This window comes from Eurypyga helias, unplaced genomic scaffold (assembly GCF_000690775.1).
Source record: "Eurypyga helias isolate BGI_N326 unplaced genomic scaffold, ASM69077v1 scaffold5841, whole genome shotgun sequence".
NCBI classification, from domain to species: Eukaryota; Metazoa; Chordata; class Aves; order Eurypygiformes; family Eurypygidae; genus Eurypyga; species Eurypyga helias.
The window spans coordinates 61521-82124 of NW_010228847.1; the positions used below are offsets into that span (position 1 = coordinate 61521).

At 39.7% G+C, this 20604-nt stretch overlaps 1 protein-coding gene across 1 annotated transcript in view; it reads right to left on the bottom strand.

Moving 5' to 3' along the window:
- The window catches only part of SPIRE1 (spire-type actin nucleation factor 1), a gene marked incomplete at its 5' end in the record, with an annotated part of 68393 nt that overhangs the window by 40790 nt on the left and 6999 nt on the right, over positions 1–20604 (bottom strand). The window contains one exon of the mRNA XM_010160161.1: positions 4609–4734. Coding sequence (XP_010158463.1) covers positions 4609–4734 — 126 coding nt within the window. The remainder of the gene's footprint in view (positions 1–4608; positions 4735–20604) is intronic.

The following is a 20604-nucleotide window of genomic DNA, read 5'->3' on the forward strand; positions in this document are numbered from 1 at the left end:
TGGGGAGCACAGAACTGGACTCATCACTCCAGCTGTGGCCTCACCAGAGCTGAGTAGAGGGGAAGGACCGCCTCCCTCGACCTGCTGGCAATATTTCTGCCAGTGCAGCCCAGGACACCGTAAGGTTTCTTCGTGACAAGGGCACACTGCTGGCTCGCTCAGCCATTAAGCGCACGTGGAGCATTAATGCCAGTACAAGGCAAGACGGGGCAGTAAGAGGAAGCTGAAGGAGGACTAGGGCAGATATCCCCTCAATAAAACGGGTTCACAACATGGATAGCAGACCAGGTGGATACCTGGAGCAATTCAGAGCAACCATGTCTGCATTCCAATGCTTGCGTAGCCTCTCCGTCCCTCTCAGTCACACTTGATGCTATTTCTGAGCACTGTGCATGACCTTTTCAGATACTCCACAGCAGGAACATTCGCTTTATCTCACGGATGTCACTTATTTGTGCCTACAGTTCTCTCTATGGCTAAGTGCCAAAAAAGGTGATCCCAATGACTTTTGGATGATCCTGAAAATGATAAATCTTTTCTTTTTCATGATGTCCAGTTTTAGCAGGTGTTCAAACTATCTTCCCTCTCACCACACACACATGCATTTCCTCCACCTTGTTGACCATTTTTCCTCACACATAACCAAAAAGAAAAAAGGAGAGATCCTGCTTTTGTGGAATTTTCCTACTGCAATTTTAAAAGCTTACTGCCTGCGATGAGAAACAAGCTGTACTCCATTTTTGTCATTGGTTATAAATGCTTAAACAGCAGGACACAGAGTTAGGAGGTCTTGGCCCATCAAAACACCACTTCTGGATTGCAGCAGATGGTACCCAGGGTGGATCTGCAGCAAGGGCACCTTTCACAGAGCATGAGCAACACACAATCTTGCCAGCAAGCTGAAAAAACACCCCAGTAAACTTGCTAGAAAAACTTCACCTTGCAAAACAATGCAAAGTTAGATCAGATGAGTTAATTTCAACCCTACCTTGGAGTCGCTGCTGCTATTCTACAGAAATACGTACTTTTATTATTGTTACTCTTTTTTTTTTTACTATTGCAAAAATAGTATCATGTTTTTATCAACTCTGGCTTGAGTCCTGTCCTGTGCATCCACTACATTAAACATTCCATTCTTTTTAAGAATGGAAGTACCATCTCCTGTCTGCAAGTCAGCTTTACTGCTGACCTTTCATACACAGGGAATCAAATTGGAAATAAAAACCACACGGCATCAAGTATGTGACAGAGTGCCTAAAACATTTCATTTGACATCCACTGAGATAACCCAAACAGCTCACTCATTGCTTCATCATTTCTGATTAATGCACTCACCCAAATACATGCCAGTAAAACCCTTCCTGAAACTACTCTCCATTTGTGATGTTCACATGATAGACTGGAGTGCACGTGACTAGTCCGTATGTGTATTAGTAACAAAACATACTAGAACCCTACAGGCCTATCCTTCCTGCCTCCTGATCTCTCCCTTGTGAAATCCTGTAAGTTTCAAAATCCTGACAAGTTTTTATAGAGCCAAATTGAAAACAGCATCACAGCAATATCTTTTTCTCCCTCTTTCACAGTATTTCCTTTCTAAAGCTGTACTGGGCTGTAGCATAAGATAGGTCTGATTTGGGCCACTCCTAGCAAGTGAATTTCTGCAGATAAACTCTTTCTGCAGAACAATCTTCTCTTCCACTACAGTGAAGTTGGCTTGTTTAAGCACCTACTAAGTAAAAACGATGAACTTCATACACCTGGGAAACAGATACCCAGATGCCATCCAGTGGCCCTAGGAGGAATCCAAGGAATTTCAAGGTAATTTCTATTAATAGGAAAGTTATTTTAAGTAATTTTAGAGGACTTTCCCACTCTTTTAGTGTCTTTAATGTCATTTTGAGCTCACATTCACCACTGTGTCCAGGTCTAAGGGATTCTAAAGAAAGATCTCGATGTAAAGGTGTCGGGTTTTTAAATAAACTAACAGTTTAAAATTCCTGGTGTCTTTAGTGTCACAAACACAGTATAAGTTTGGGTTTTTTTAATTGGAGCTGATGTATGTAACTTGGGGTTTTTCCCGCAGTTATCTGCTAATGTAATCACCACAAATTCATGACAAAAAAAAGTCCTTACTGAAATATTAAATGTTTCCCTCCTTTATACCCAATACGCATGTGACAATAACAACAGAAAAAGAAAAAGGCATTTATTGACTTGAATTGTGTTTAACCATATTCCGCATGAATTAAGGTTCTTCTGTGTATTTGCATGAGAGAAGAACATATAAACAACACCACAGCTTTTACTGGCACAAACCTAGTGTGATCATATGATTCCTGACTGCCCCAAGTATAAACTACAGAGGTCATTTTTAAATGGCATAACAAGATTTACAGCATTACACCACAGATTTTCCTCACACTTATTTTTTCTTTGTACCCTACATTATTTTCAAAATTAAATACATTCCAAATGTATAATTGGATAAAAGCTACAAGCAAGGATCAAGCGCAAAGCACTCAGATTCCAGAAGCTGCTTGTAAGGTAATTTTCTTGGTCACTTCTTGTATGCCTACTGGGAGACTGTCACAGAGTAAAATGAAATCAAAAGATCAGAATTCTGGCCTTGGTTAGGTGCAGCAATAAAAGCCTTACTGATTTCAGTAGGGCCAAAATTTCATCTACAAGGATTACTTCCTTTGACCTAAATGTACTTTGAATCAATCCCTAATAGCCTTTGAGAGGCAAATGGTTCCTCTCATTTGGGATTAACTCATAGTATGGTCTATGGTGTGATCAGATGTTGCTGGGTTTTTACATCCAATTACAAGGTGATTAAATAATTTTCAAATTCAAAACACTCCTTTGTTAATAAATTTTTAAAAAATTAAGACTTAATTTGAAATGGTTATAAACCACAGTATTTTAATTTGACATTGACAACAGTGATGCCTTATTACTGCTTACTGTGGCCAAAATGTTCAGAAACTACCGAAAATATTTTTCTCTAGGCGGAAAGAACTCCAAAGGGTCTGATCGTTGAACCTCAACATGGACGTTGCGAGAGCTGTTAGCTGAGGTGTTTCTAGCACAGGCCCCTCAGTTCGTACACCCAGTGGTCAGAACACGAAGGAGCAGTGAAAGGCAGATGTGAAATAATGACATCAAGCTTCAGGAGACAGATTTAGCAGAGACACCGTACCCTGTCTGCTCTCTGCATCAGGAGCATTGCACACAGCTGAGCCATAACACAGGCCCTTCAGAAAACAGGTGGCTCTTCAGCCATGCTGACACTGTCAAAATCATCCTGGTATGATACTGCTTCCTTTTAAAAATTGCTTTCAGTTCGTATAGGACTGGAGGAAGAGTGGAGGTGAAACTTGACCCCATGCAACAGAAAAACACCTCTGAAGGATTCTCCCCCTTGGACGGATGCATCTCAACCAGGAAGGAAAGCCAGCACCAGTCCCTTATGCCTCTGACTGGTTTGTGTCTTCCACCACCAGCGTGAGGATAAAAGCTCTCTTGTGCTGCTCTGAGGCTCATCTGACCCTTTAATGAGCTGATTCAGCTCATTAACCTGACAAGGAATTACTCCTTGGTTTTTTTGTTTGGTATTTGCTGTGTTTGTTTCCTAGAACCAGAGGAAGGAAAACAGTGGGAGCATGAGCGCGTGGGTGGAACAGCTCTGCCTCTTTCAGCAGCAAAATTTCTAGATCAGCCTTTAAAAACTTATGCTGCTTTTTAAAGGTACTGTACATCTTGACTTACAAAAGAAGAGCAAATCCTTCAGGAATTTATTAAAAAGAAAAATGGATAAAAGCGTTGTTACTTGACAAGCTGGCTTCAGTGAAGGAACCAGCTTCAAGAAGCATGTTTCCTCTCCTGTCCTTCTCACCCAATGTCACCAACACCCACACTGTGTTATCACAATTGGTACGGAGCCATTCTGAAACTATCTTCATTAAAAATCACCCACCCACCCTCAACGTTATTCTTCAGCCAGACCACTTAATTGCAGTGGTTCATAGGATGGCCTTCCAGCCAACAGTAACCGCCAAGCAGGCAGGGAACATTAGCATCAAGACCTATCAAGGCAGAAATTTTTCTTTCTTTAAACTGGCTCTGCTGTGAAGCTTATGTGACAGACAAACAAGCCAATCATACATCAAAGGTAAGGAAGGTGCTGACTGGGGACAAAATATGAGCAAGAAGAATCTCAGATAATTCTCAGCCAAAGACAAGGCATGAGAATGAGCTGAGGAACAACAGGCAAAGCTCTGATGCTTCACAACATCCCTGAAACACCAGAGATTTCAGACTCAAATACATTACATGCATGCTATGTGCAACCCTCCTCCAAGACAAACTTCTGTTTTACTCCCAAATAGACTAGTGGCAATTAATAACAATTTTATCAGACATCTGTAACTTGTTACAGGCCAAAAGGAGAGAAAAGAAATTGTCTGTAGAACTGCTCTCCCTGAACACTACAGTTTCCTCACGCATCTGACATTCACCACTGGCTGGGTACAGAAGTGATTTTCTAAGCCTAATTCACAGAGTAATGAGCTCAAACACAGAAAAGCTTCTCAGGCTGCTTACCTCTTTTGCACTTTTAATTTTGGCCAAGAAAGTGTACAGTTCCATTGTTTCAGCAAACAGAGCCCGACATACTGCTTGATAGTGGTTCGGTGCCTCTGATCGGGTTGGCAAGTGAGCAGCACACAGCTAGAGAGAAAAATAAATAGCAGTATCAAAACAATGCCCCATTGCTTTCATTAATGCCTCAGAGCATGATATAACATGAAAGTGAATGCAATGGAAAAATTAGGGCACAAAAAGCCATGAGACATATAAGTTTAGGCAGAAACTGTGGTGTATTTTCTAAACCTTCTGCTAACATTTATTTGACAAGAAGAGTTCTACAAGGATGGCAAGGGATTGGTTGACCAGGTCCTGGAAAAATCTGAAAATCAAGTCATTGTCTTTTCATTTAAAAAAAAAGATGACATAATAGTGAAGGAGAAACAATCAATCTTGCGATACCAAATTCTGTGAAAACGTACTTAATTCAAACCAGTTTTAACAGCAAGTGTTGGTTAGCTTCCTATGAATGTGGAAATGTGTCCCCATCAATTTATGAAAGGTTGGAAAGTGAAGCAAGGAAAAAAATAAAGTGTAATTGTCAAGCTGAAACTCTGATTTCATTTATTTCAAGCAGTACAAAGATTTTAAAGATCAGCAAGAGCCATGGAAGCACAGGCTTATTACTTCACCTCAGGCATTCATGGGCATCACACACAGGTGATGTGAAAAAACAATGAATGATAGACATTTTCATACATGCTAAGCCTGCAAAACTCTGAAAGCATGCTCAAAACATTAATAATAATTCACAGGTACTGTTAAGCAGTCTGTCCAGCACTGCTTTTAGAGTAAAATATGCAGCTCCCATTTTTGACAAAGGAAGTTTCACTGAAACCAGCCTTTATATTTCAAACCAAGAATGTGAATGGTATGAGCAACATCCAGCTTCATGAACATCCAGCTTCTGCTACTGTAGATTAGCTCAGCATCGACACTAACAGTTGTAGTATCTTTTTCCCCTAAGTCAAATCCATCACCTGTAAGTATTTGTCATGGAAGTCTTGCCTGGAAACAGACAGAACATACATAATTTGTTCCCTAAAACGTTTTAAATCAGAAAATCCCTGTAGCTGAACCTAGAGCACCCATATCATATATCATACTGGTGTATATATTAAAATAAAACAGAACCTTAAACCAGGCCTTAAAATTTGTCGTTACTGTGGTTTTATAGTAGCTATTTATTATATATAGCACTCTATTTATAGCTGTAGAGCTAAAACTAAGAACAAGCCAAAACCTGAGGCAGTAGGTGGCTACACTCAGATCTCCAGAATTAAAGCTTGAGACAAAAGCCTCTTCAGAAGAGCCCCTAATTGGCCTAGTGACATATATGTCCAAATCTCTCCCGTTATTAGAGTGAGCACTGTGGTTACAAAGGGCACAATGCATGTGAAGCTTGGACCGGTTTTTCATATTGCTTGCAATTTGATTTAAATCCACGCTGCCACTGAAAGGTGTGGTCCTGTGGCCTCCAGCCGTACGTGTCCACTGATGCCCTTCTGGCACCAGAGCTCAAGCCCTAACTCAGACAGGATTACTCACCCCGACAAAAATGAACAACGCGGAGGAAGTGGAGCAGGAGACAATTACTCTTCGTGGCACGGACACACACGTAGTAGTGCAGGCAAAAAGGAGCATGGGGAGAACACTGCCAGAATGGCTATAAGGAGGAAGGGCTAAACAACTGCTCTTGGTTGCAGGCAGGTTTAGACTGGCTCAATCTCACTCACAAGTTGCTTTCTAAGGCCACAGGTCCCTTGTTATCCTTAATTTCTTCCAATTAGTATAACAATACAGAGATCAGTGGTCGCATTTGGTCAAATTTGAGAAATTTTACAAGCACAATATGGACTCCTGCAATACCCTATTCTGATTATTGTACCCGTGTGTATATAAATATATATATATATCCTTTTAGTCATAGAAAAGAATATATATAAGGGAAGTTTATATGTATATGTGTGTATTTTTCTTCCTTCCTATATACTTCACTTAGATATGGGGAACGCAAAGCCAAAATTCATGAAACTGTCCTTGATTCCTCTCTTTCAATTTTTATACTGCCTTAATGATGGCCAAAATATTCTTAATTTTCATATTTATTTCTGGATAATAACAAGGACATAGTTGAGAGGAAAAAAACCCACTTTTTTTTCCTTTTTTCTTCCTTGATCTTTCTCCCTCCCCTCCTCTTCTTTTTTTTATTTTCCTTTTTTCCTTGTTAACAAATCATACAATCTCCTTTGCGAGTAAAGGGAGAAAAAAACCAGAACAGATGCACCTGTAATATGTGCTACAGTGAGAACATGTACCACAAAGATAGAAGCTCTTAAATATTTTCCTTGACTTAATGAAAAAGTCCCAACATTTAAAAGACCAAATTCTGACTATGGTTAATTTGTGTTCCTTTCTCTCTATAACTAATTATGTCCTTACCTGCCTTACCGTATATTCAGTAAGCTATTTCTGGTTATTTATTATAGTACAGATAAAAAGGATTTCATTTAAAAATACACCACTTACATGAATAACAATAAATAATAACAGCAGCAATTTCAAAAAGGTCCTAAAATGGTACAAGTCTTCATAGCTTGGAATGAAATTTTATTATTATACAGATTGCACACAGGTTATTTAGAAGCATGTTAATTAGAAACAATTTGCATCAAATATTGAGAAAGTTAATGAAATGCAGCAGTGGCAAGTTCAAGCACGGGATGGATATAATCTTGATTCTATTATTGAACACGAAGACAGCAAAAAAAAAAAATTAAATGCCTGCTGCTGAACTTAGTTACAAAAGCAACCACATAAAAAGTTAACAATTTGGTTTGTAAACATTAGGCTTCAGATATTCAAAGAGGGTCAGCAGCTCCTACTAACTTTCATGTTCTGAAAAATCAATCTCTGAGTGATCTTCTATTATGTTAAGATGCATTACATACAAAAATCCCTTGTGGTAACATTAAGTCAAATGACTTAGCATAAACTTTTGGACTGGTGAAGGTAAGTCTGAAGAAAAAGGAAGATGCAAATAGGACAGACTGATTATTTTTCCCCTTCACTGTAATACACTGCACTTGCCTGTTGTTCAGAGTACCGGGCAAGCTGTAACTTCTGCATGAAAATATACTGCAATATCTAGGCAGGCAAGGCAAATCGAGTATGAAACGTCAGTCTAGCCAGAGTTCAGGACATTTATCCACTTCAAAAAAATTAAAAATCACATCTTTAATTTTATGATAGTAGCGTTTGAAAAGCTATGTTACTGTAACACCACAAAAATCATAATCAGAAGGTTTTCATGTCTGAGACATGAAAGCACAGCCATCTAATGAACTCCTCCTCTTAACGATGCCGTAGCGGCTGTGGTGCAAGAAGGATTAAGAGGTCTGCAGTCTTCGCCAGCCGTTCAGAGTTCATCAAGGAAAGGAAGCCCCTGTGTGCTGCTTATTCTGACACTTGCCTTTTCATCCCTCATGATACAACTTAAAACTATCCTCAGGGGAATGAACGCAAACAGTGCCCACAGCTTAATACAAGGGCTGTTTGTCCTGTTTCCAAGAGGTCTCAAAAGACATGGTTGAAAACAAATTATGTGGTCTTTGCAAACTGGTGAAACAGCAAAAATATTATCAACTACTGAAACATTACCCAGCTTGGCCTGTACGTATTTTCACTTGCAGTCATTGTGAAGAGCTGGGATTTTTTAAATTATTTCCCACCCCCCCCTTAACTGAGTCTATCCAAAACCCAGCTTGACCCAAAGCATTCAATCTTTGCTTAGATCACTAAGAAGATTAGAGACTGTTTCCATCCACATTCAGGGTTCACACACAAAAAAAGGCATTATGTAAATACCATAGCCTTGCCAGCTCCCCTATCCAAATTCAGCCTCAATTGACTAGGAAAGAGCACACCAAGCCAAAGCAGTGTTAACAGAAAGCACAGTGTAACCATCCAAAGAGATCAAACAGCATTTCTTGCATCTGTTTGAATATATTCCATTGTAGAGCTCCATAAAACTACTACAAATACAACTGACTCACCCACCAAAGTTCAGGCAGGTTTTGCAAAACCTTTTTGGCTAGATATATGCTGGAAGCTTCATCCAAACGCTTGGCCTGCTGGAATTAAAATCTCAAAAGACCAAAAGCATTTCCACTTGCGATCACCTTGCGCAGAGGGCCTGTACCAATGCACCACAAAAAAGGAACAGGATTTCTTTTTCCCATGGGCCACAAAGACAAGCTATTGATATTATGCAAAACACACTCCCAGCCTGCAAATGCCAGGCTTGTTAAGTGTTTTGAAAGCCATGGAGTATTATTAACATAGACTTAAAAGATGTACTTTTTCTTGAGTAACAAGAAGAAACTGCTTTAACCAACTGAACATGCAACTGTGTTAGGTATCTGCCTTGCCCTTTGCAGTATGGGACTGCAACAGGTTCAAAAGAGAAAACTCAGGTTGCGATGCCTTCCCAAGTCGAGATTATTTTATGTAAGTTTTTATATCTGTGCAGATAAACTAGACCTTGTAATTAGACTTCTTTGTTTGTTCAGATTTGGTGGTATTTTTTATACATATCCTTCTATTCCTATAAATATGAACTTCAGGGAGTCATCTGCCTTACCAGAAAAATCTTACCAAGACAATACCCATGTATTTGTAAAACCCAACAGAAAATTTTGCTTCGCTTTATTATCCAGAATAACGTTAAGGGATGGAGCGTTCAGAGGAATAAGAAGTCTTTTGACATGAGTTTGCAAGATGTTTCTGCCTGCTAGGACCGCCCCTGTGCCTAGTACCAGTTCACAGCTGCTCTCCCAAACCTTCCAAGCAGAGACCCGCCCCTGGCTCCGCCACTTATCACTGCAGTGGACCAAGGACAACCTGATCCCTCTGATAAAGGAATTTAGGGGAATACTACCAAGGTAAGACTGATAAGACAAAAGGGTTGAGGGCAGAGTTAGCTATTAATCCACAAAATAAATTTACAGAAAGGATTCACAGAAAGTTACTCTTCCCAGAGAGCTATCTGCAGAAGCTTTGTAACTTTTTAAATTGATATTTTAAAGGATCATTTCCAAGTGCCATGGAAGGCCCAAATGCTTGACATGTGAGCTCCTTATTACTTTTACACACCTCAAGGAAAAGGTAGGTTTTATGAAAATTGAGGCAAATTGCAAGTTTGCCTGTGTCAAGCACGTCTACCTCACTATTTAAATGTTCTACAGCAATCTGGTAAGACTTTCCCCTCACAGTGGTATTTGTTGTTTTGATCGCTTTGAGGTGGGGTAGAGAAGAACTTAACGGTTTAAGTGATCCTCCTCACAAAATGGCTTAATACATTCTTTCTTTACTGATGTTCCTTTCTAATATGAAAACCTAAATGCAGCAGCAAAGCTGTTGCATTTAGCAATAACAGGTACAATTTGCTGGAACAGTGGCCTTGGTTGGTTACCTCTTTCAGGATGGTAAAAAGAAGAAGAAACACAGCTGCTGAGATGAAAGCCAAAAGTGCACACGGGAATTAGATGATGCAAGGATTGAAAACAGTGCTTTGCATAAGATCTTGATCCTTAAAGAAGTGTCCAACTGTCTGTATCATACAGTCTTCATCATCATTAATTAAGTTCTGCTTTGCAAACTCGGAGGATTAAAGGCCCTGAGCGTATTATTTATATATATGCTTAAATGTCAAACAGGAATGGACTAACAAATGTTTGCAAACACCCTCCTGCATCAAAACTCCAGTCAGCGTGGAAGTGAAGTTGAAACCCTCACAGGGGTAGATTGTGTTTGGGAAATGCTGCAATGCCCTTTCATATGCTGTACTTGCTTTTAGAAATACAAAGCAAAACCTGAGCAATTCAACAATGCTCAGGATGGAAACCGGTGCACAGCAAAAGACTCTCCTCCACTGTTTTCTTCTACACAGAGTAGCTGTCCTGACACAGTTTCCTCCAGGTACTGATGGCCTGGAGGTGCTGAGTACTGTGGCTCATTTTCTTTCTTAAAATATTACATTTCACGGCTATTTGAAGAGTCTTAACCACTTTTCCACGTTATCAGACTGAATTTAAGCAGTGATGAGAATCTTGATAAAATTTCATCAGACAGTAACTGCAAGACTAACACCTCACTGAACTGTCTCACTTATAAACTTCATAGAATCATAGAATGGTTTGGGTTGGAAGGGACCTTAAAGATCATCTAGTTCCAACCCCCAACTTGAACCTTTTCCAACAAAGAAACAATTAAAGGTGAAGACAATGTGTATTGTTACATTTATATGACACTATTTTTAGGGAGACAAGCCTTACACGTATTTAACACAATTCCGAACACTTTTGAAAGCATTTAAAACTTACACAGGTGTTAAGAAACGGAAAGCAAAACTACAGTATACATTACCGACTACATTTTTAAGTTTAACTCTGTATTTTTCATGCTCAGCAAATCCTGTTCTTACTCTTTATTAGCTTTCTAAGTACAGAATGAAGAGCTTGACTATTGAAGTCGACTTCAAACCAAAGTCAAACTATGTTTTTGTGCGACCCTATTCCCACTGCATATTTTGACACTAATTTTTCAGTGACTGACTAATTTTTATGTGCTAATGCAGACTTCTTGACAAAGTTGCGTTCACATAAATTCCCATTTCTTCTTGAAAGCTATTAAACTATTTTTACCCCGCAAATACACCCTCTCACATACATCTGTTTCTGGAATGTGTGTTAGGAGTATTGTTACACTGTCTTTACACCGTAGACTGACAACATCCTGCTTCTCAAAGAGGCTTGTTTCAAAAGAGCCAATTAAGTGAAAACCAATTCTGCATTCTCTCTTAGTTTCAGAGAAACTGTGCTCCGTTGTTTCTTAGCAGAATAATGGAGGAATTAATAATATAAACATGCAGTAATCTGAATTTTCTAGCTCTCATTCTTTGACTGTTCAGTAGAACATCAATGGGATTGTTCATGAGCAAGGGCGAAATCCTACAATTTATATTTTTCCTATTCTTTTACATGAAATGTCAACCCCTGCAACATTTAGCAAAACCACTAGCTGGCCTGCCAGCAGAAACCGTTTTCTAGAGCTCTCTGCTTCACAACAAGTCAACAGCCCTGAGTGCATTCGGCAGCTCTCATTTCTACCGCTCACGCATCTGCATTTTATGCAAGAGCAGCAGCGTGAAGGACGGGATGGAGGCATCTGGGTCAGAAAACCAGCTTCAGAAGCAGAGCCGAGGTGTAGATGAGGAAACATGATAAAACTGGATAATTAAAGGAGCAGGGGAGTCGCCATACATATTCACAGAGCTACCTGTAGCTGTGCAGCTAACAGCCCATTAAGCTGTGGAACCACCCTATACATTATTAAATAATTTAGACCAGAATAACTGATAGCAAAGAGTTGCACCCCTGTAATGTCATTTTGTATGTTTGTCAACCATGCTTCTCGGCCCCTCCTTAGGGCCCAAGCATGCCTTCTTACTGGAACTACTACTTCTGTTCAGCAGAAAAGAGAGGAGAGTTGCTTTTGTAGCAGGGTGCTTGGCATAGGCAGCAGAGAATGACGGCAGGATAGGTGCCCATCTTTCCTCCCCTCTCCCCAAGCCTATGAAAGCAGCCATTACACTCAGGGTACTGCTTGGAAAGAAAAAAACAAACCCCAGAACATCTCTGGAAAAACAGCAGAAAAAAGTGAAATTTTTGAACAGACCAAATGAGATAACAGTTTTATCAAAAGGCAACAGGAAATGGTGGGGAATTTCTCTCAAATCAGAACCCAAATCTCACTGACACACGTAGAAAAGGAAGGGAATAATCATCCAGAAGAGAGGTTGTTTCCTCAGTCATTTTTTCAATAATGCCCATCAACCTCATCACTAAACAGTTCAGATGCCCGCATACTTACTAAATGAGAGACCATATACTAATGTAAGGCAGTTTTATTCATGAGCCACTTAAAAAACAATTAAAATATATCAACTAAAATACAAACATGCACTTTCCTTGGCAGCAATTTACAGTTCATGCATAGAGCTTTAAAATGTACGTGTGTGGGAAGTTTGTTTGTTTTTATGTAAAGCACTCAAACTTCTTTCGGTAGGCATAATAATAATTTGCTTTCATGTTTTGTCCTGAAGCATGACTTTTTATTCCTTTCCAAAAAAACAGATTTCCAGCTGCATAACCAAACAAACTGCATTAGTAAACATAACAAGCTTTTAAACTTCACTCCCAATGAATAAATCCAACAACTTCTAACCAGTCTCATTTTGCTTTCGTTAGATAGCATATGGTAACCTATTCTATTCCTTCATGTATGCCATACTCCTCATTTGTAGTACCTTTGTCAGGGAAATCAGGTCTTGAAACTCTGCATGAAAAAGGTCTATAGGAAAATTCTTTCTCCTCTTCTTCTAGGCAAGTATGCTTAACACTTTTTTCTTAAAATTTATAGCCACTGAATCTACATTGCAAGTGCCTTATCAAACATGTCAGTTACATAATATGCCACTCTAAAACAGATATGAACAAAATCATTTAACCCACAATTTATTGATTAAAAATAAAATACTATAATTTTGATTCAAATATATATCCTTGTTTATTCAAGCAGAACAGATATCCAATAAATCAGAACTTAAAAGGTGTTATTTTGTCCTCAATTCCCTCTATTCCTAGTGGTGGTGCCTTTTTTTGGTCCATTTCCTCTATGCACACTCCATTCCTGGAAATAGTCTCCAGTATGGTAATTACTAGAAATTGAATTACCTAGAGTCAATGGCTTCGACATACGCCCTGTATAAAGGTGGGATTAACCAACCGTAGGGACTGCAGATGGTGTTTCTACCGCCCTGGCTGATCAGAGACTTGAGGGAAAGACAGCGTTACCGCTTTGCGTTGGCTCCACACATTACTGCCAGCGGCAGGAGTAACACCACCGCTTTGTCAAGTGTTCAAGGCCACATCACATATCCCAAACTGCACCGAGTCTACACGGCAGAGACTGTGGTAGCGCCGTAAGGAGCCTCAGCGCTGTAGCTGCCCCGCAGTCCATGGTGCACGTACTCTCTCACCCTTGTGCCACTAGGAATTGCCAATTCTATTTTGCTGATGGAGACGGAGGCTGATGCAAGCTCACTGAGCTCGTCATGGAATCTTTTCTGACAAAATTAAAAAATTATGGATCAATGCCACAGCCGACCAAACCATGTAGGATGCTACAGCATATTTTTCCATCATGTTGCTGCTTTGTTGGTCCATCTGCACTCTAATCTGCTGAACAGAATTCAGTCTTTGTATGAAAATTTAGAATGGACAACTTTTAGTAAATTATTATGCATCCTGTAGTAATTGGTGGTTTTCCTGAAATCTTAGGTCCTGAACTCATAGGAGTTCATATGAAATGGAATCTTCATTATTTCTAATTAAGGGATTGTGAAGATTTTAGTAGAATCTATAGACTGACCTCTTGTTTCAGTCTTAAAATATATTAGCTTCATTTTAACGTCATGATTCCTTGGAGGGGATAGGCATGAATCCTTGTTTCTAAAAAGGATGAACAACACAGGCCTCCACGCAAGGTGAGAACCCAGAGGTAGAGAGCAAGAGAGAACCTCTCTTGATAATAAACTGATTTCAGAAACATTTCTTGTTCTTCACCAGGGTTTGGCTGCTCTTTCTACCAGTTAGCTTGCTTATTTCAAAATCTGCCACTTGTAGAGAGAGGCAAAGCCATACACCTTGGCCAATCTTGCACTGCAAAACCAAAGTTTGTTATAATTTCAAAAAGAGCTACTTGCACTTTCAAATGCTGAGCAAGCTTTTTGAAATCAAGTTCTCTGCACAGTTAAAAAAATGCACTGGAAAACAAATACATAGTTTAAAAGTATTTGAACAGTCTTTCCAACTCTTACTACCTTGCTTTTAATTAACATAAAATAATTTTGCACTTTAGCATATTTCAACCCCATCAGAGAAGTCTTGCCGTTCTTATTGAAGGAGTCTTGTATAAACAAGGATGTTCTGCAGTAAAAAGGATGTGTCCTTGACACAGAACAGTTAAGGCAAAAAGCAAACAATGAAAAAACACACACCACAACCCAGCCACCAGCTGCCTCTTCATCAAAATCTTACTATCTGAAGGGATAAAGAGAAAATGGAAGGAGGCAAATCACTTTCCTACTTCTCCAGTCAACTGCTGCATGAGTGCTTTGCTTTCAAACACAGCTCTTAAAATAATTGAAGTATTTCATGCCAAGTATTCTACGGACCTGAGCCATAGATAATTATTTACCTGTTCTCAGTTACATATCATGAAAGATATATCTCTGCAAGTCAGGCAGGAACACCCAGATCAGTTCTTCAACTTCAAAGCTACCTTTAAAACCCCTGGCATTTGCAGAGGCATCTACTACATGTCCGTTGAAATAGATGCTTTTTCGTGATACGTTTACCAATGCCTTCCAAAGCAGAAATATAAAAGGAATAAATCTCTGAAAGGTAATTAATACTGTAGTGACCTTAGTCCATGGAGAGTAAGGTTATCAAAGAGGTGATCATGGTAGAGCACTCTCCTGCATGTAGTCAAAGACCAATTGTTACTCTTGGGTAACTTTTATGTACCGACAATTTTCATGATAAAGCCACTTTTGAGGGCTGAAACTCAGGTCACTTGCTTTTAAAATAAACAAGACTTAAGAGCAAAGTACAGGTAACTAGAAACGCAAATATATAAATCTATTTCAAACATTGCTATCTTCAGTAAGATGAAAGCTGGTTTAACATCAACTTCATATGGAAGAACTTGATAGCGATGGATAAAGGGACAAATCAAAGATGTTGGCAAAGTGCCTCAACTGGAGTTTGTTGACAGCTCTGAACTGAATTTAGGATGTACTGTCACATCTACAAGGAATCTGGTGTAAAACCCATGAGTGTTAAAGCTTACAGCTTGTTCTGCCACCAAAGATAGCTGAGAACATCACTCTCTTGTCAAAAAGTTCCAAACTAAGTGTTTCTAAAGGACTTTTTGCCAGTATCCTTAAGTATTACGTCAGGATCCCATGAGAAAGATAACTTCAAGAGGAAGTTGGGAGAGGCAGGGAAGGCAAGGGGAGCTTAGATCCCTCCAACTCTGTGTGACACCAGCAGGGAGCTGCCAAGAAACCACTCGCCTGCAGCATCTTCATTAAAAGGCCTAGATAGCTGCCAAATTAACCTCAAAGGAGGTTATCTTTATCTGTCAGAGTGGTAAAGAAAATTATTAATCATTTCATTGTGGTAGGCATGGAAGACAACAGAGGTTACTGGGGGGGTGGCCTAGTTATCTCACCAGTTATCTCACCTCAGCAGTTCACTGCCGTGCACCCAGGCAGAAGTAATACCTGGTATTGTAGGTGAAACCGCTTGAGTTTCATCTTTACGGCACAGAGTGTTGTGATATGCAGAGGCACCCCTTCTGTTTTACCTGCTCGCTTAACCAGAGAACCAGGCCAAGGAAAGATGGATGCCATGCACCCCCTGGCCCCCAGGAGAGCACCTGGAAGGAGCAGGCATGTCCTCTCTTCCCTCTCCTACTTTAGCCACTTGTGACATAAAGTGGGCCCAAGTAGGAAAGAAAAACCAACTCGTGGTGTTCACAGGTACACTTCTTGCAAATATTTTGCAGTTTGACGGGGGTTTTTTTAAAGGTTTCCTGCAATGACAGATTTGTGAACTTCTGCTGAAGGTGACGCCATGAGGCCAAGTGCCTCTGGCATCCAGACTACTCACTGGAAAGTCCCCGGCAAGGTGCCTTGGCTCCCAACGCAGTGAGTACCATTTCCAGGGCAAGAAATTTCAACACTTACTTTGCTCAGTAACACATTGAAATGCGAAACGGACTGATATCACCCTTTTAAACCGAGCACAGAGGTTACTTTCAAAGTGAAGCAGACCACGTGCTGACCTCCAATTACACTGCCCAGAATGAAAAATCAGGACAACTGTTTAAGACACTAAATGACATCACTTTAATTACTGAAACCTGTCTATCAACATAATTCACTTAAACACTTGTCACATTCAAAGCTACTTTAAAATTACATTAAAGGGATTTACACGAACCGGCCTCAGCTTTCTTGATCAAGCCAAGGTACGGGAATCCTTCACTTTCTGTATAATTATAAGAAATTTAACCCAAACATAAGGGCAAAATTAACTTACTAAGTATTTTTATTTCCAAATGTGTGTGTTGCCCGGAAAACATATTTTCTATATTTTTACCTCTAAGCCACTAAAAATATTTCTACTGTGACATGATTCCTCTGTCCAGACATGAAAAGACTTAATAAATCATGCTGACGAATACTCTCCTGAGCTGCAGTTTTTTCATTTGTCAATGTTAATGCTACCACAGAAGTCAAATTTAAAACAAACAAACAAACAAAACCCCAAAAAACCCAACCCTGTAGCTCATTTTCCTCCCTCAATACCATCATGTTTCCAAACATAACCTTATAATCTTTCCATTTTAAAAAGTGGATTGAGGACAGTGATATTTTACACCTACCTGTGCAAGTGTGTATGACTATAAAATACAAATACAGGGGCTTGTTACACACAGTATGAGATAGTGGACTGATCAACATGAGTTGATTAGAAGAGATCAGCTTGTAAAGAGATTTGGCTGCATGAGAATTTTCTCATCTAAAGCAAGTGTTGATCTTAGGGCTGACAGCAAGAAATCTTGGCATGCCAAAAAGGAAAAACAAATAGAATTGCCCATTAGGACCTTCTTGTCCCAACTCCAAACTTGTTTTGTCCTAAGAAAAAGCTAGACAAAAAAACCAGAACTCTCTTTTGGCTTAAATTACCCCAAGTATCTTGTTCTTCCTTGCCATCATGAACTCAATAACCATAAAACAAATGCCTGTTTTTTCTAGTGCTGAAAATCAAGTTTCTAGCCTCTTTCCCAGAGATGCAAATACATAAATAACAATAAAACAAAGGGGTTTGTTCTCTTCAGGGCAAAGGCAAAAGAACCTCCTCTGTTTTGCATCCAACCAGGCTTCCAAAAGAAGTCTTCCTAGTGCCTTCTTTACAGGCTTTACACAAAGCAAACTCAGAGCAGCGTAGGAAGCATTGCCCCCGTGTGCAGTTGGCTTCCTTTAGCATGGTCCCTTAGATCCCTGCCCTTGCCAATCACTCAGCTAAGTCTTCTTCTTTATATGGTTACTTTGTGTCTCCTAAAAATGAGTAGCCATGATTACTACTCAGCTCTGCCGGTTTGCCTTACCTCCCTGCACAAAATCCCATGCCTGCTGTCTTCCTATAGCATCCAGGCTAGCCTACACCTTCCCTTCAACAAATGCTCTGCTGAACTTGGTAGATTCAAGGAGTTTATCTCTTGGAACCATTTTGTTCAGTTGCACAAGTTATTGCGAGTTTTTAGGAAGGCTGCTAGACTGAAAATGATCAAATAATTCTCCACAACTACAGATACAAGACTCATCTGCACAGATGCACAAGCTTTGGGACGGTACAGCCCAAGCGATGCAGTAAGGCAAAGCTAAAACTACTTGAGAAATGCACTGAAGATATCACCCAGAAGAATACTGCTTTTCCCAATGTGTTATTCCATGTAAAATATTTACAAATCAGCCATTTAAAATACACTCGGGGCCATGCATGCTGCAGACAACAGTCTTCTCAGAGCTACCCCTTCAGACTGCTTCAGTTACAATACTCTTTAAGGATGTTGCAACTACATGTTTCAAACAAAAACCTACTGTAAAAAGCCTTTTATTAAGAAATGTAAAACATTCCCTGTCTTCAGACCAATCTTTGGGATAAATATGATATTCTGACTTTTAGATTCAGATCTTCAGGGGACAGCACAATCTAATACACACTGTTTATTTCTTTATATCAAATGGCCTTATCTCCCTTCAATATTTTTCTAAAATACAGCATGCAACAGTATGCTAAGCAAAGGAGAGCAGAAGATAGCATCATGGGAACACAGTAATCAAGGCCATATTAAAAATCACGTAGCTGAAATAGAGAGATTATTATTTTGGAAAATTAGTGCTACTTTTAAGTGAATTCAAACAACTTTCCTCCAAATGTTTAATTTCTTTTAATACTGTTACCAGCACTGAAATAAATGTACCAAAAGAAACTTTGCCTCAAGCCCAAGGCTCCCTCTTGAATAATTCAAAAGCAAGAAGATCACAGTGGCTTAATTAAAGGGCCCTTGTTCCGTTTCTTTAATTTTCCCATGTTGCTGTTACTGTACAATATGCCTCTATAAGGAATTAAGCAACTGTGTAGCATCTCTGGCACTTCCATTTTCTTTGGCAATGCAATTATATCATCTTTAAAGTGACCCTAAACTAGCAATATTGACAACTGAAATAACCACAGTTTTTTACACAACTGCCATCAGCAAGAAACACCCTCCAAACATCCTCAAATCTAGTCATTTTTGTGCTGGCAAGAAGTAGAACAGGCAAAGCTTCCACAGCCACTTTTCTTCTTGACCCACCTCCTGAATGGGGTGGTGTATTGTGAGGTTCAAAAACCTCACAGAAGTTAGCGACTCCGAAATTTACAGCGGACAATCACTTGTAGACTCTTTTGTTTCAGCCTGGAAGGGCTACAATATTTTCCCCCAGCTAACCCAGTTGGCCTAATTGAGAAGTTCTCCCCCACGCCATCAATCCTGCTTCTCCTCAGCCTGTAGAGCATTACAGCTACAAGAACACCTGTGCTGCCCATTTCAAACAAGAGCTGTATACGCACATCTTAAAAACTGCAGGAACAAGTTAATCTACTGTTTTGAATATGGCCTGTGAGGGCAGCTACTGGGAACCTTCAACACGTAACGCTACGTGAGAGAGAAAACTGTACAGTAATTTTGCATGTCACCGTTAATTTACTTGTCTACTGAAACATATATCACACACACAGTGTAAACAATACAAGTAGCACTGATAAGGTACATGGGATATTCCCTGTGGGATGGTGGCATTACATGGAAATCAAAGAACACTTGTGCCTTACAGACATAATAGAAAATGTCATGTGAATCTGTCTAAAAGTGGCCTGCATTTTTAAAGGAGTGAAAGAAGCCAGTAGAGTTAAAAAGCTAGCTGCAACACCACAAACATCCAAGGCTGCAAAGTCTACATGGGCGGAAACTAGATTCTGATAAGATGAACCTTTGCCAAACCCTAACATAAGACAAGCTGCCGTCCTGGCTAATTTTCCTGAGCAGATCTACTGCCTTTACCAGGCTGACAGTGAATCTGAAAAATCCAACACAGCCTTCTGTGCACTCATCAGCTTTAGTACCTGGAGAGGGGAGGTGGGGGAGACTTGAAGAGAGAGACTCTCGGGCAGATCCTTTTAGCTTTGGTCAGTCTGCACTGTCCGGCTCAGTGCTGGAGTTAATCCGTAGGGCAGGGAAGATATGGGTCACTTTTATAACATGGCTCTGCTCTTTTTTTTTTTTTTTTTAACTTTGTTATGGGTCACTACAGCATTACTGTGTTAATTGACCATTACCCTGATTTCCAGCCATTAGTTAGAATTTCAAATTAATCTGATCAAACAAAATGTACGTTGTACAAGTAAACATTGATCTACTTTAGTCTCTGGGGTCTATTTTAGGCAGCACAGGCTAACAAAGGTTCTTAATACTTCAGATTAAACCTCCTATTCAGATGTGTTATTTCTAACAGATTGCTTTGCAGGTTTTAGACATTTGTATTTTTAGAGGGAAAACTGGAGCTCTGTCATGACAAATTCTGCGTTTCATGCACTACGGGACGCCATTACCACCAGAGTCCTTCTACTTCCACTGAAGAGTGGAACTTTATTTTTACCCATGTACAAATTACTTACAATAATGACAGCATAAAACAGATGGGAAAAGAAGTCCATG